This window comes from Theropithecus gelada, chromosome 16 (genome assembly GCF_003255815.1).
Source record: "Theropithecus gelada isolate Dixy chromosome 16, Tgel_1.0, whole genome shotgun sequence".
In the NCBI taxonomy this organism is placed as follows: Eukaryota; Metazoa; Chordata; class Mammalia; order Primates; family Cercopithecidae; genus Theropithecus; species Theropithecus gelada.
This window is the reverse complement of record NC_037684.1, coordinates 54,869,624-54,884,420: the sequence shown is the minus strand read 5'-3', so window position 1 is coordinate 54,884,420 and position 14,797 is coordinate 54,869,624. Positions and strand designations below refer to the sequence as shown.

At 47.1% G+C, this 14,797-nt stretch overlaps 1 protein-coding gene across 1 annotated transcript in view; it reads left to right on the top strand.

Moving 5' to 3' along the window:
* The window catches only part of NPLOC4 (NPL4 homolog, ubiquitin recognition factor), an 85,321-nt gene that overhangs the window by 41,844 nt on the left and 28,680 nt on the right, over positions 1–14,797 (top strand). The window contains exons 10-12 of the mRNA XM_025361476.1: positions 411–482; positions 1,480–1,606; positions 9,274–9,434. Coding sequence (XP_025217261.1) covers positions 411–482; positions 1,480–1,606; positions 9,274–9,434 — 360 coding nt within the window. The remainder of the gene's footprint in view (positions 1–410; positions 483–1,479; positions 1,607–9,273; positions 9,435–14,797) is intronic.

Below are 14,797 nucleotides of genomic sequence, written 5' to 3'. Positions count from 1 at the left end.
CTGGGCGACAGAGCGAGACTGGAGTGCAGTGGCCGGATCTCAGCTCACTGCAAGCTCCGCCTCCCGGGTTTACGCTATTCTCCTGCCTCAGCCTCCCGAGTAGCTGGGACTACAGGCGCCAGCCACCTCGCCCGGCTAGTTTTTTGTATTTTTTAGTAGAGACGGGGTTTCACCGTGTTAGCCAGGATGGTCTCGATCTCCTGACCTCGTGATCCGCCCGTCTCGGCCTCCCAAAGTGCTAGGATTACAGGCTTGAGCCACCGCGCCCGGCCAAGGTCTCGATCTCTTGACCTCATGATTCTCCTGCCTCAGCTTCCCAAAGTGCTGGGATTACAGGCGTAGTCACCACACCCAACCATTCATCATCTATCTTAAAGAGATGTTTAAAAGATACTTTCCTTTTTATTAAGGTTGGCTGGATATTTACAGACCTCGTCTCAGAAGATACCCGAAAGGGTACAGTCCGCTACAGTCGAAATAAGGTGAGGTGGAGATAGGAATGTGCATGTGGCCCTGTGGCTTGGTTACAGATGGCACTGGCCTGCATTCTCAGGGTCTCTTTGCACCGCTGGTTCTAGCTTTCAGGCTCCATTATTATTATTATTATTTTTTTTTTTTTTTTTTTGAGACGGAGTCTCACTCTGTTGCCCAGGCTGGAGTACAGTGGTGCAATCTCAGCTCACTGCAAGCTCCACCTCTTGGGTTCATGCCATTCTCCTGCCTCAGCCTCCCGAGAAGCTGGGACTACAGGCACCCACCACCATGCCTGGCTAATTTTTTTGTATTTTTAGTGAAGACAGGGTTTCACCGTGTTAGCCAGGATGGTCTTGATCTTGACCTCGTGATCTGCCTGCCTCGGCCTCCCAGAGTGCTGGGATTACAGGCGTGAGCCACTGCACCCAGCCCTCAGGCCCCATTATTTTTCAAGAAGGTCTTCTTGATCAATGAAGGCCGGATATCCTGGTCTTATAGAGCTAAACCCATCTTACCTTTACAAAACAGTGACTTTCAGGGCTCAGCCCATGGCGGGTGGTTTGCATAGTGCTTCTGGCCTTCGTAGTTGTGGGTGGTTTTAGATGAGGAATTGGTAATGGTTAGGAATTATAGATAGTTGCTTCAAAGTGGTTTTGAGTTTTATCGTTTGGTTCTTATTTTTTATTTTTTTGAGACAGTCTTGCTCTGTCGTACAGGTTGGAGTATAGTGGCACAGTCTCGGCTCACTACAGCTTCCTCCTGGGTTCAGGTGTGCGCCACCATACCCAGATAATTTTTTTATTTTTAATAGAGACCAGGTTTTGCTGTGTTGGCCAGGCTGGTCTCGAACTCTTGTCCTCAAGTGGGCCTTCCACCTTCACCTCTCAAAGTGCTGGAATTAGAGGTGTGAGCCACTGCGCCTGACTTAGTTCTCATTTTTTAATGAAGAAATAGAAACATTTGGCATGATGCTGTAAAATTGATAGGCTGCTTCTCTTGTCTTAGGACACCTATTTCCTAAGTTCAGAAGAGTGCATCACTGCAGGAGACTTCCAGAACAAGCATCCCAACATGTGCCGGCTCTCTCCCGATGGACATTTTGGATCCAAGTTTGTTACTGCAGTGGCTACAGGTATAACAGGGACAGTTGTAATGTAAATATTACCACCTCGTTAATATATTTTGTTCCTCTTTTTGGTAGCCTTTTATTCTTAACTTAGTTATAGTGGACTTTCTTACTGGGCTTGTGGGATATAAATTCCTCCTTTCTTTTTATGGTAAAAATTCTGAACTTAACAGCATAAAACTATAAACACAAACCCCAAAACTCACAACAGAATCAGGACCTCCACAGAGTTCTCCTCTAGGTCAGTGCTGTCCTTAAAAGTCCACTATGTTGGCCGGGCGTGGTGCCTCACGCCTGTAATCCCAGCACTTTGGGAGGCCAAGATGCGTGGATCGCTTGAGGTCCAGGAGTCCTGAGACCAGCCTGGCCAGCAGAGTGAAACACCATCTCTATTATAAATACAAAAATTAGCTTGGTGTGGTGGTGGGCACCTGTAATCCCAGCTACTCAAGGAGCTGAGGCAGGAGAATCGCTTGAACCCAGCAGGCGGAGATTGCAGTGAACTGAGTTTGTGCCGGTGCACTCTAGCCTGGGTGACAGGGTGAGACTCAAAAAAAGAAAAGAAAAAAAAAAATATATATATATATATATATGTATATATGTGTATGTATATATGGACAAGGATGTTCCCCTGGGCAACAGAGTGAAACTCCATCTTAAAAAGGAAAAAGCGGGTTTTTTTTTTTTTTTTTTTGACAGTCTCACTCTGTCATTTAGGCTGGAGTGCAGTGGCGCAATCTCAGATCACTGCAACGTCCGCCTCCTGGGTTCAAGCGATTTTCGTGCCCCAGCCTACAGCTGGAATTGTAAGTGCACATCACCACACCCAGCTAATTTTTGTATTTTTAGTAGAGACAGGGTTTTGCCTTGTTGACCAGGCTGATCTTGAACTCCTGGCCTCAGGTGTTCTCCCTTGTTGGCCTCTCAGAGTGCTGGGATTACAATATCTGTAATCGTAGCATTTTGGGAGGTTGAGCCAGGAGGATCCCTTGAGACTGGGAGTTTGAGATCAGCCTGGGCAACATGGCAAGACCCCATCTCTACAAAAAATAAATAAATAAAACATATTTTAAAAAAAGAAAGAAAGAAAAGTGTTCCAGCTGACTGCAGAAGTTTTTGCACTTTGCTGCGTATTCTTGAGCTTGCCAGGTTTTTGTGTCTTTTTGTTTGTTTGTTTTTTTGAGACAGGTTCTTGCTCTGTCACCCAGGCTGGAGCGCTGGAGCGCAGTGGTGTAGTCACAGCTCACTGGTGTGACTCCTGGACTCATGTGATCCGCCCCCATCAGCCTTCCGTGTAGTTGGGACTACATGTGTGCGCCACCATGCCCGGCTAATTTTTAAAATTTTTTTTTTTTTTTTTTGCCCCAGAGACAGAGTCTCTCTCTGTTGCCCAGGCTGGAGTGCAGTGGTGCAATCTCAATTCACTGCAAGCTCCGCCTCCTGGGTTCACACCATTCTCCTGCCCCAGCCTCCTAAGTAGCTGGGACTACAGGTGCCCGCCAGCACACCTAGATAATTTTTTGTATTTTTAGTAGAGACAGGGTTTCACCATGTTAACCAGGATGGTCTCAATCTCCTGACTCGTGATCCGCCCACCTCAGCCTCCCAGAGTGCTGGGATTACAGGCGTGAGCCACCATGCCTCGCCTAATTTTTAAATTTTTAACAGAAACGAAGTCTTGCTGTGTTGCCTAGCCTGCAGTTAGTTCCTTGATGTAAGGTGCATTTAGATGGATTTTCGAAATGAATATACTTTTTGAATAGTGATAGGCATCTTTCACATGTTAATTATTTTAATAATACATGTTAACTATTTCACATGTGAATTAGTTGAGTCAGATTTATTTTCCTAAATTGTTGCTTGGGTTGAGCGCTTAAGGGAAGGGTTGGGAATTTGGGCTAGGATTGAAGGAGGGTCTGGGAATTCTGCGTTACAGAACCCGTTAGTGAGGGCACCCTGGGGAGGGATGCTTTCATGGTGGGAGACTCAGGGCAGCTGGAGAGCAGCTGGGGCGTCAGGCAGGGGGCACTGGGCACCCAGGAGGGGAGCAGAGAACAAAGGCGCTCATGTCATTTAGAATTCTGCCGGGCTAGCATTGTATTTACAGACGGGGAGAAAGGTATCGTCATAGTCTTCTCGGTGTCACATCCCCACCCCCTGCCACACGTAGGCTGATATCTGGGTGCAGTAGTGTAGGCTGGTAGTTTCCAAGCCTATCAGACTCAACTCCTGTTTTTAGAACACTTTGTGATACCCCTTTACTATGCAGAAATAAAATTCATGGGTAATACAGCTAATGTAGGCTGCGACACACAGAATGCTGAAATAGAAGGCAGAGTAATTGTAACATCAAGGGAAAGTGATAGGAAAGAAACAGAATAAAGTCGAACGTTTAGGTGTGTCAGTGCTTCTGGACTGACCCGTGAGAACAGCACAGTGGGATCCGTGCTGGCCTGTGTGGGCAAGGGCTGAGCACAGGGCTGAGTCCAGGCCTCTTAGCTGGCCTTGCTTTCAGCAACGTGGCTTCCTGAGAGGCTCAGCAGCTCTCACCCAGTTCCAGGCAGAAGAGTGTGCCCTGACCTCCGCTTACACTATTATAGTCCCAGAGAATTCGGTGTGCATTGAAACTGTGCCTGTCTGTTTTGTGGCTCTTTATAAAGTAGAATTGCTTCTAATCTCACATGATTGTAAATAGTGCTTTTGTCTACACAAGTGTGTAGTGGGCATTCTGAGTTATGTGGGATATGGAACAGTTCCATAGTATTTCAGTGTGGTTTTAATTTCTATTTTATTCTGAGTGAAATCAAGGATCTTTTATTTTTATTTTTAATTTTTTTTTGAGACAGTCTTGTTCTGTCACCTAGGCTGGAGTGCAGTGGCACGATCTTGGCTCACTGCAACCTCTGCCTCCTGGGTTCAAGTGATTCTTGTGCGTCAACCTCCCAAGTAGCTGGGATTACAGGCGCATGCCAACACACCCAGCCAATTTTTGTAATTTTTTTTTTTTAGAATTTTTTTTCTTTTTTTTATTTTGAGATGGAGTCTCGCTCTGTCGCCCAGGCTGGAGTGCAGTGGCGCGATCTCTGCTTGCTGCAAGCTCCGCCGCCTCCCAGGTTCACGCCATTCTCCTGCCTCAGCCTCCCTAGAAGCTGGGACTACAGGTGCCGCCACCTCGCCCGGCTAATTTTTTTTTTTTTTTTTTTTTTTGTATTTTTAGTAGAGACAGGGTTTTACCGTGTTCGCCAGGATGGTCTCGATCTCTTGACCTCGTGATCCACCCGCCTCGGCCTTCCAAAGTGCTAGGATTACAGGTGTGAGCCACCGCACCTGGCTAGTTTTTGTATTTTTTATAGAGACGGGTTCACCATGTTGACCAGGCTGGTCTCGAACTTCTGGCCTCAAGTGATCTGCCTGCCTTGGCCTCACAAAGTCCTGAGATTACAGGTGTGAGCCACTGTGCCCCGTCTAATTACTGTTTCTATGGAGAAATTATTCCATGAGCCAGAAGAACTGGCACATTTTTTTTTTTTTTTTTTTTTTTTTTTTTTTGAGACTGAGTCTGGCTCTGTCGCCCAGGCTGGAGTGCGGTGGCCGGATCTCAGCTCACTGCAAGCTCCGCCTCCCGGGTTCACGCCATTCTCCTGCCTCAGCCTCCCGAGTAGCTGGGACCACAGGCGCCCGCCACTTCGCCCGGCTAGTTTTTGTATTTTTTAGTAGAGACGGGGTTTCACCGTGTTAGCCAGGATGGTCTCGATCTCCTGACCTCGTGATCCGCCCGTCTCGGCCTCCCAAAGTGCTGGGATTACAGGCTTGAGCCACCGCGCCCGGCGAACTGGCACATTTTTAGAATTACAGTTTCTAACTTGGGGGCTACCACCTTCAATTTGAGTCATACCTCTTGTTGAGAGTTGAGAGATTTTATAGATCATCCTTAGGCTTTTTTCGCCTCTGGAATTGGCATTTACTGAAAGATGTTAGAACTGAGAGACAATAAATAACCTAATTTATAAGCAGATAGGCAGTGACAGCCCCTTCGTGTCTGTGTGAATCACCCCTCTTGGGGCTCAGACTTGCTGTGTCTCCCTTTCCCGAGGGTGGTAGCCGACTGAGGAGTGCTCCTCCTCCTGCGTGTCTTTAATGGCTGCAGCCCGGGTGAAGGTTTTCTAACACAAGTAAAGTGTGCTCTTCCCCCTGGGTTAGGGTCTCTTGCTCGTGGCCATGTGGGGACCCTGTGGCGCTGTTGGAAATTGTACTTGCTGCATTCCTGTCCCACGTCCCTCCTTAGACAGGAAGGTGCAGACCAGGCCTGGCATGGTGGCTCATGCCTGTAATTCAGCACTTTGGGAGGCCGAGGTGGGCGGATCACGAGGTCAGGAGTTCGAGACCAGCCTGGCCAACATGGTGAAACCCCATCTCTACTAAAGATATAAAAATTAGCTGGGTGTGGTGGTGCGTGCCTGTAGTCTCAGCTACTCGGGAGGCTGAGGCAGGACAATTGCTTGAACCTGGTAGGCGGAGGTTGCAGTGAGCCGAGATCATGCCATTGCACTCCAGCCTGGGCGACAGGGCAAGACTCTGTCTCAGAAAAAAAAAAAAAAAGGAAGGTGCAGACTGAGCCATGTGGCACAGGGCGCGTGGCACTCCTGCCGGCAGCACTCAGGTCCTGGCTGGGATGCGGAGGCCTCGCCCCTCCCTCTGCATCTGTCCTTCCTCCCCTTTCCCCTTTCATTGTACACAGATATTCTCTGGCATGAGACTTTAGAGTGTAAGGGCCCCGATGAAGTGTGCGCTTTGCTTGAGTGACCCTGAGGGGCCTGTGGAAGGACAGTGCAGAGCTTACGCCCCTCACTGGGCTGGGCGTCTGTGTCCTTATAGTCTGGCATACTCTAAATTTACAGGCTGTGAAAATTACTTCCTGAGGATCTGGTTTAAAAAACCAGAAATGCATCTCAGATTCAATAGCAGCTGGGGTTTTTCTGTCACTGCCTGTTTGTAGGCCCTGTGATCCTTCCCACGTAAGGATTTCCTGACTGGCTGATTTGTGAAGGGAGTGATAGTTAACTTGTCCTGCCAACCGTTCCGGCAGGGTTACACAAACCCATCAGGACACGTATTTCCTGCTGCTCCACATGGGAGGGGGAGTTTGCAGTTCATCTCAGTGAATTTACCCTTGAAGATTATCCATATGGCCAATTTTGCTGTTTATAAACAGCCTTCAGTTTTATAAATACTGCTTTCCATTTTTCTCTTATTCTCAACTGCTAGATTTTTCTTTCTTGAATGACCTGTCATGTTAATGATCAATCTAAACACCAGTGCAGGTTTTTTGTTTTTTTGTTTGTTTGTTTTATTCTGGAGACAGAGTCTTGTTCCATTGCCCAGGCTGGAGTGCAGTGGCGTGATCTCAGCTCATCGCAGCCTCCGCTTCCTGGGGCCAAGCAATTCTCCTGCCTCAGCCTCCTGAATAGCTGGAGTTACAGGTGCATACCACCATGCCTGGCTAATTTTTAGTAGAGACAGGGTTTCACTATGTTTTCCAGGCTGGTCTTGACCTCCTGACCTCAGGTGATCTGCCTGCCTTGGCCTCCCAAAGTGCTGGAATTACAGGTATGAGCCACCGTGCCAAGCCCAGTCCAGGTTTTCACAGTGTTCTAACCAGATGTCTGCACTGTGGCTCCCTGGCGCTCTGTCCAGCCTTTACCTCAGCTCTCTGTGAGCCCTGCATTCTTTTAGTGCCATTTATGCCACCAGGCACACGGGTGAGTGAGGTGCCTGTGTCTTTGCTGAGATATTAGTGGTCGTTTGCGCAGGGTTGGCTACCTCCTGAGCATTTGAGTTTGGGGCAGGGAGAATATCCTATGCTAGTGAACTGTGCCTTTGGAGCAAGTTTTGACTCAGGGTTTTGAAGCCATCCATCACCTGTCTCCTATGTGCATTGAGAGCTTCGTGGCAGCCAGCTCTATCTCTTCCCTCACCTTTTCTGATTTTGTGGCTGTCAGGTTTGCTTTCTGATGTGTGTTTGAAAGCCACGTGCACTATGTTTCTGTTTTCTGATCATAAATAATTGTTTTTGTCAAAGGAACTGAGATAGAGGTATTGAGGGTTTTTTTTTCTTCCAAAGCTATAACATGATGAGAGCCGGGCACAGTGGCTCATACATGTAATTCCAGCACTTTGGGACGCTGAGGCGGGAGGATCACATGGGGCCAGGAGTTAGAGACCAGCCTGGGCAACATAGTAAGACCTTACTTGTAAAACGATAAATAAATGCCTAAAAAATAATGAGATTGTAGTCAGTGGTAACTTCAGTTCTGGAAGCACACCCTGCGGCGGTGGGCATCTCCCCCATGCCTGCCTCCTCCAAAGGCTCAGGCTGCCCCCATGGCATCATCTGGCCAACTCACTTCAGGGACCTGGTCTAACTGGACCACACTGCCGCCTCTCAGCCGTGATCTGTAGTCCCCTTGTCCCCACATGAAGTCAATCTGGAGGTTTTGATGGAGTGGAGACTGGGAGAGAAGAATGGGGTGGGCAGTGTGGAGGGTGAAACCGTGGAGGATCTGGGCTCCCAGGTCTACCCACGGCCGTGGAGTGGCACCTGCAGCTCCACACTGTGTGATGATACCTGGTGGCATCGACTCTGCGTGGGGGCCGTGCAGGTTTCTGTAAGACAGAGGCTGCTGTGTACACAATACAATGACTGGATTTGTGTTAAAAATAGTTTCCATCTTGCTCTTCTCCAACCCCTCCCCCATCTCTCTGCCTCCAGATGAATTTATCCACCCGTCCTTACCGTGGACCTAGGGATCTGTCTGCCATTTACACCCCTGGTGTTACTATGAACCAGGAGCCCAAGTGCTGATGACACTAAGCCTCGCTTTAGGGGCAGATGTTAGACAATGTTTAATCATTTTTTTTTTTTTTTTTTTTTTTAAATTGGAAAAATAGGGTCTCACTATTTTGCCCAGACTGGTCTCAAACTCCTGGGCTCAAGCAGTCCTCCCACCCTGCCCTCTCAGAGTGCTCAGATTCCAGGCGTGAGCCACTGCACCCAGCATTTTCTTTTCTTTTTTTTCTTTTTTTCAAAAGTTTAACAATCTTGATTTCCTGATTCTGGTAGAGCACGTCCCTGGTGGCACCTGTTTGTGGAGCCAAATGTGTGTAGAGCTGCAGGGTGTTGTGACATGCATGTCTAGGTCTTGTGTTGTGGCCACCCATCCGTTGACTACTGAACTTTTTTTTGTTGTTTTGAGATGGAGTCTCGCACTGTCACCCATGCTGGAGTGCAGTGGTGCAATCTCGGCTCACTTCAAGCTCCGCCTCCCAGATTCACGCCATTCTCCTATCTCAGCCTCCCAAGTAGCTGAGACTACAGGCTCCCACTACCACACTGGGCTAATTTTTTGTATTTTTCGGAGAGACGGAGTTTCACTGAGTTAGCCAGGATGGTCTCAATCTCTTGACCTCATGATCCACCCACCTCGGCCTCCCAAAGTGCTGGGATTACAGGTGTGAGCCACTGCACCCACTGACTACTGAACACTTTTTAACTCTTACCCCGACAAACTCTTGAGGGTTTGTTTTTTCTGTTGATCAGAGGTGAAGAGTTAACAGATGTGGACTGGGTTTGAATGCTGTTTGGTAGGCTCTTTTTGAAGGTCTCTCTCTTGCAGGTGGTCCTGACAATCAAGTCCACTTTGAAGGGTACCAGGTGTCCAATCAGTGTATGGCGCTCGTCCGTGATGAGTGTTTGCTGCCATGCAAGGATGCCCCGGAGCTTGGCTACGCCAAGGAGTCTAGCAGTGAGCAGTACGTGCCTGATGTGTTTTATAAGGTAAAAGTATGGTAAGAAAAAGAATTCTGTATAAAAAGAAAATTCTGTACAAAAAAATAATAATAATAATGGTGTCAACCTGTCTTGAACCTTTCTAATTTGGGTGCATTCTGTCTATAGCAGCCATTTGTCAGCTGTGGTTGAACCCTCCTTGTCACTAAAGGCTTCTGTCACGTTTCTGGGGCTGGATATTAACTACTCATGCTTCCATGGCATTAGGGCTTCTCACCAGAAGTGGAGGTACATGCACTAGGTTTGAGATCAGTAAGACCAAATCCAACCATTGCAACACAGTCAGTCTCAGTTTCTAAAGGAGAAGATGGGGCCTGGGTATGGTGGCTCATGCCTGTAATCCCAGCATTTTGGGAGGCCAAGGCAGGAGGATTGCTTGAGCCCAGGACCTCAAGACCAGCCTGGGCAACATAGCGAGACCCTGTTTCTACAAAAAATAGACGTGGTGGCATGAACTGTTGTCCCAGCTACTTAGGAGGCTGAGGTAGGAGGATCACCTGAGTCTGCGGAGGTCAAGGCTGCCCTTAGCCATGATCGTGCCACTGCATTACATGTAGGCCTGGGTGACAGAGTGAGACCCTGTCTCAAGGATGGGGGTGGAGATGAGAAGACAGTGGGAGATGTTTAGGGACCTTTTTTTAGAATCCTGTTAGTTGCAGCTATTCAACGTTTTTTCTTTTTGGCGGTTCCTGCTCCTTTGGGAGCTCCAGTTGCACATATATTTGACTGCCTGGAGTTTTCCCACAGTTTATTGATACTCTCTTCATTTTGTTTCAGTCTTTTTCAGTGTTTCATTTTGGATAGTTTGTATTATGTCTTAACATTCATTGATCTTGACTTCTACAGTGTCTAATCTGCAGTTAGTCTCATCCAGCATATTGTTAATCTCAGACGTTGTAGTTTTCATTCTAGAAGTTTAAGTTGTTAATTGCTTCCCGTGTTTCTACTTAACTCTTTGAACATAGAGGATACAGTTATATTAACTTTTTTCTTTCTTTTTTTCCTTTTTTTTTTAAAGACAGGATCTCACGATGTTGGCCAGGTTGATCTTGAACTCCTGGCCTCCAGCAGTCCTCCTGCCTCAGCCTCCCAAAGTGTTGGGGTTACAGGCATGAGCCACTGCGCCCGGCCCGTATTAACTTTTAATGTTCTTATATACTAACTTATGTCACCTGCTATTTCTGCGTCAGTTTTAATTGGTTTTTTTTCTAATTATGGGTTAGCGTATGTAGGTCTACAGCTGCAGTGTGTTTTCTGTGGACCATCTGTCTGTCTGTCCTTGTTACTGGGGTGCTGAGTGTGTGCGGTGTGGTGCTCGTTGTGTATCACAAGCCAGAGACTCCAGCAGGGTGTCTTCTTCTAGAGAGGGCTTTCCTTTCCTCCATGGGAAGCGTGGTGGTGGTGAGCTGTCCATCTCCATCCAGGCGGCAAGTGGCAGGTCAGAGCTGACTTGCATTTTGATGAGTTGATCCTTCTGTTTTTCTACAGTGTAGCCCCTTAGGGGTGCCATCTGAGAGCCTGGTAGTGCTCTTTGTGAGGTGACAGTCTTCCTTAAATCTTTGTCTCACTGGCCCTGAAAGGCTGGGAGATACAGTCTGTCCAGAAGTTTCTCGTGTTTCTCATGCCTCATACACTTAATTATGTAGGTATCCCATGTACCTTAAAACTTTTACAAGCATTTTTTTTTTTCTTTTTTTTTTTTTTTGAGACAGTCTTGCTCTGTTACCCAGGCTGGAGTGCAGTGGCGTGATCTCAGCCCACTGCAGCCTCCGCCCTCGGAGTTCAAGCAATTCTTGTGCCTCAGCCTCCTGAGTAGTTGGGACTACAGACATGTGCCACCAGACCCAGCTAATTTTTTGTATTTTTTGTAGAGAGTGTGTTTTACTGTGTTAGCCAGGCCGGTCTTGGAACTCCTGGCCTTAAGCGATTTGCCCACCTGGGCCACCCAAAGTGCTGGGATTACAGGTGTGAGGCTACCCACAGTGCTGGGATTATACCACACCCAGCTGCAAACATCTTGAGGGGGGAGAATGGCTACATGTTTGAAACTCCTGTGTCTCTAGGGTCTCTGCCCGACTCTTGTCTCCCAGCACTCACTTCCTGCAGGAGGAGGGAGGGGGCTTTCTGTCTCAGTGCCACAGTCCCCTTTGCTGGGGGTCTTATCTGGTTTGGATTCAGGCCCCTGCCTCCTCTTCCTCCCTCCTACCCAGTTGGGCAGGCTGGTCTCGAACTCCTGATCTCAAGTGATCTGCCTGCCTCAGCCTCCCAGAGTGCTGGGATTACATGCATGAGACACTGTGCCTGACCTATATCTTTCTTTTGAAATAGCGTCTCGCTTTGTCACCCAGGCTGGAGTACAGGCTGGCATGATCTCAGCTCATTGCAACTTCTGCCTCCTGGGCTCATGTGATCCTTCTGCCTCAGCCTCGCATGTAGCTGGGACTACAGGCACACACTACCATGCCCACCTAACTCTTTTGTATTTTTAGTAGAATCAAGGTTTCACCATGTTGCCCAGGCTGGTCTTGAACTCCTGGGCTCAAGCAATCTGCCTGCCTCGGCCTCCCACAGTGCTGGGTTTACAGATGCTGGGTTTACAGATGTGAGCCACTGCACCCGGCCTCTGATTTCTTTCTTTTTTTTTCTTTTTTTTCCCTGAAACGGAGTCTTCCTCTGTCTCCCAGGCTGGAGTGCAGTGACCTGATCTCAGCTCACTGCAACCTCTGCCACCTGGGTTCAGCGATTCTTCTGCCTCAGCCTCCCGAGTAGCTGGGATTACAGATGTGCACCACCACGCCTGGCTAATTTTTATATTTTTAGTAGAGATTGGGTTTCACCATGTTGGCCAGGATGGTCTCGAACTCCTGACCTCATGATCCGCCTACTTTGGCCTCCCAAAGTGCTGGGATTACAGGTGTGAGCCACCTCACCCGTCCTTGATTTCTTTCTTAACGTTGTGGATAATCAGCTATATGAGCACGGTTTTGGGAATAAAAACAAACTTTTGTTTCCCTATTAATCTTTGATGCTTCTCTGTCGTCAGTCGTCTCCCTGAATCATGGAGAATCATGGATGTTTCTGGACTCTCTTTTATTCCATTGGCCAATTTTCCTAAACCAGAAGTAATACTATACTCTTTTTTGTTTTGTTTTGTTTTTTGAGACAGTCTCTCTCTCTCGCCCAGGCTGGAGTGTAATGGCGCAATCTTGGCTCACTGCAGCCTCTGCCTCCTGGGTTCAAGCAATTCTCCTGCCTCAGTCTCCCGAGTAGCTGGGACTGGGACTACAGGCCCACACCCCCACGCCCGGCTAATTTTTTGTATTTTAGTAGAAACAGGGTTTCACCATGTTGCCCAGGCTAGTTTCGAACTCCTGAGCTCAGCAGGTAATCCGCCCGCCTCGGCCTCCCAAAGTGGTAGAATTACAGGCGTGAGCCACCGTGCCCGGCCTCATTCCCATGTTCTTTAACGTCTCTTAGAAAGGTTTTCAATTTTCTCTGTGGAGGTCTTACCTATCATTTATTAGATTATTCCTAGGTACTTTAATTTATTTTTAACCTATTACAAAATAGCACTGTCTTAAAATTATATTTTTAAACTGTTGCTATTTGAAACAGGTAAATTTTGTATCCAGCAACTGCTATCTGTTCCTCAATATTGTTATTTATAAGTTTAGTCTTTCGCATTTCCTACACGTATTATCCTTTCCATCATCAGACCTTCTCATTCTCTGGGCTTATCCCGATTTTGCCTGGGATCTCCCAAACAGCACTGATGGCAGTGAAAGTCTCTGGCACCTTTGTCTTGCTTTTAATCGTAAAGCAAGTGCTTGTAGGATTTTATCATCAACTATGAGTTTTCTGTAGGATTATTTTTAAATACCCTTTTCGGGTTGGAAATTTGCTTTTTTATTTCCATGTGTTATTATAAGTTTCTTGCACTTAGGAATGGAGCTCCCTTTTGTCATGAAATATGTGACATTTCCTTAATCATTCTGTTGTTTTCATAGAGGGCTTATCTGCCCGCTGTTAGTGAGAATAGGCTAGAAATACATCCCAAAATTGTTTATAGCCCTGTAGGATTTGAGACAGATTTCTCATGTTTCAGGAAAATACCAGTTGGAGCAAAGAGAACTGTAAAAGCCAACATTAAAGTCATCCTTTTAGTCTTCCCATGGACTTTGAGGTTGAAGGTAAAATATGCCTTGTAAACAAAACTTGCACCAATATTTGTCTAAGGCTGTTGTTCATCATATTGTTGTCTCTGGCAATAAAAATTGGAAAGAATTGAACAGCCCCATCCCGAGGGGATATTAAGTTACAGCTGGACTCTGGGATAACATGTGGTTACTGAAGGTATGCGTTTACAAATCATTGAAAGATAAGGGATAAAACTTAGAAAGTAAAATTAAAAGTGCATCTGTACCTACAGTATAATACCAAATTTTTTTTGTTTGTTTTTTGAAGACACATACAGGCATTTGCACATGTATGTGGGCATACATTTACGTGCAGTCACACACGGGGTGGGAGTAGAAGCTTCCTGACTGTCCTTCAGGAGGGAGAAGGATCTGCAGCTTTGCCCTGTCCCGTGTGCAGCCAGTAAGAGAATGAGGAAGAGCTTTGTGGACAGATGAGGGGAGCTGTGCAGATACTGACCTTGGAGAAGTGATTTGAAGGCACATCTGTGTCATCATTCACGTGTAGTTTTTTTTAGAAAGCATGGGTGTAAACATAGTCCTGTGAGGACCAGGAGCTTCCCAAGGGACTAGGGCCAGCCAGCCACACTTGTCTATGGGGCAGTCAGGGGCAGGAAGGCTTGTGAAAGGGGACGCTTGTCCCTTGCAGAGAAGCATGAAGAAAACATATTTAATGAGAACTACTCTTTGCATCTGGTAGAGTTGTTTCCTTTTCTATTCTTTTAACTTCAAAGACTTGTAATTATGGAGAATACATGAGTGCATTTATTGACTACATGGCCAGATCAGAATGTATTTAATTGGTGTTGTGTTGATGGCCTTTGGTTCTTCCTGGTTATTACAGAAAGTGCCACATTTAACACCCTCATACATCCTCATGTGACATCTTTCTTTTTTTTTTTTCTTGAGACGGAGTCTGGTTCTGTCACCCAGGCTGGAGTGCAGTGACCTGATCTCGGCTCACTGCAAGCTCCACCTCCGGGGTTCACGCCATTCTCCTGCCTCAGTCTCCCGAGTAGCTGGGACTACAGGCACCCGTCACCACTCCTGGCTAATTTTTTGTATTTTTAGTAGAGACGGGGTTTCACCGTGTCAGCCAGGATGGTCTTGATCTCCTGACCTCATGATCTGCCCGCCTCAGCCTCCCAAAGTGCT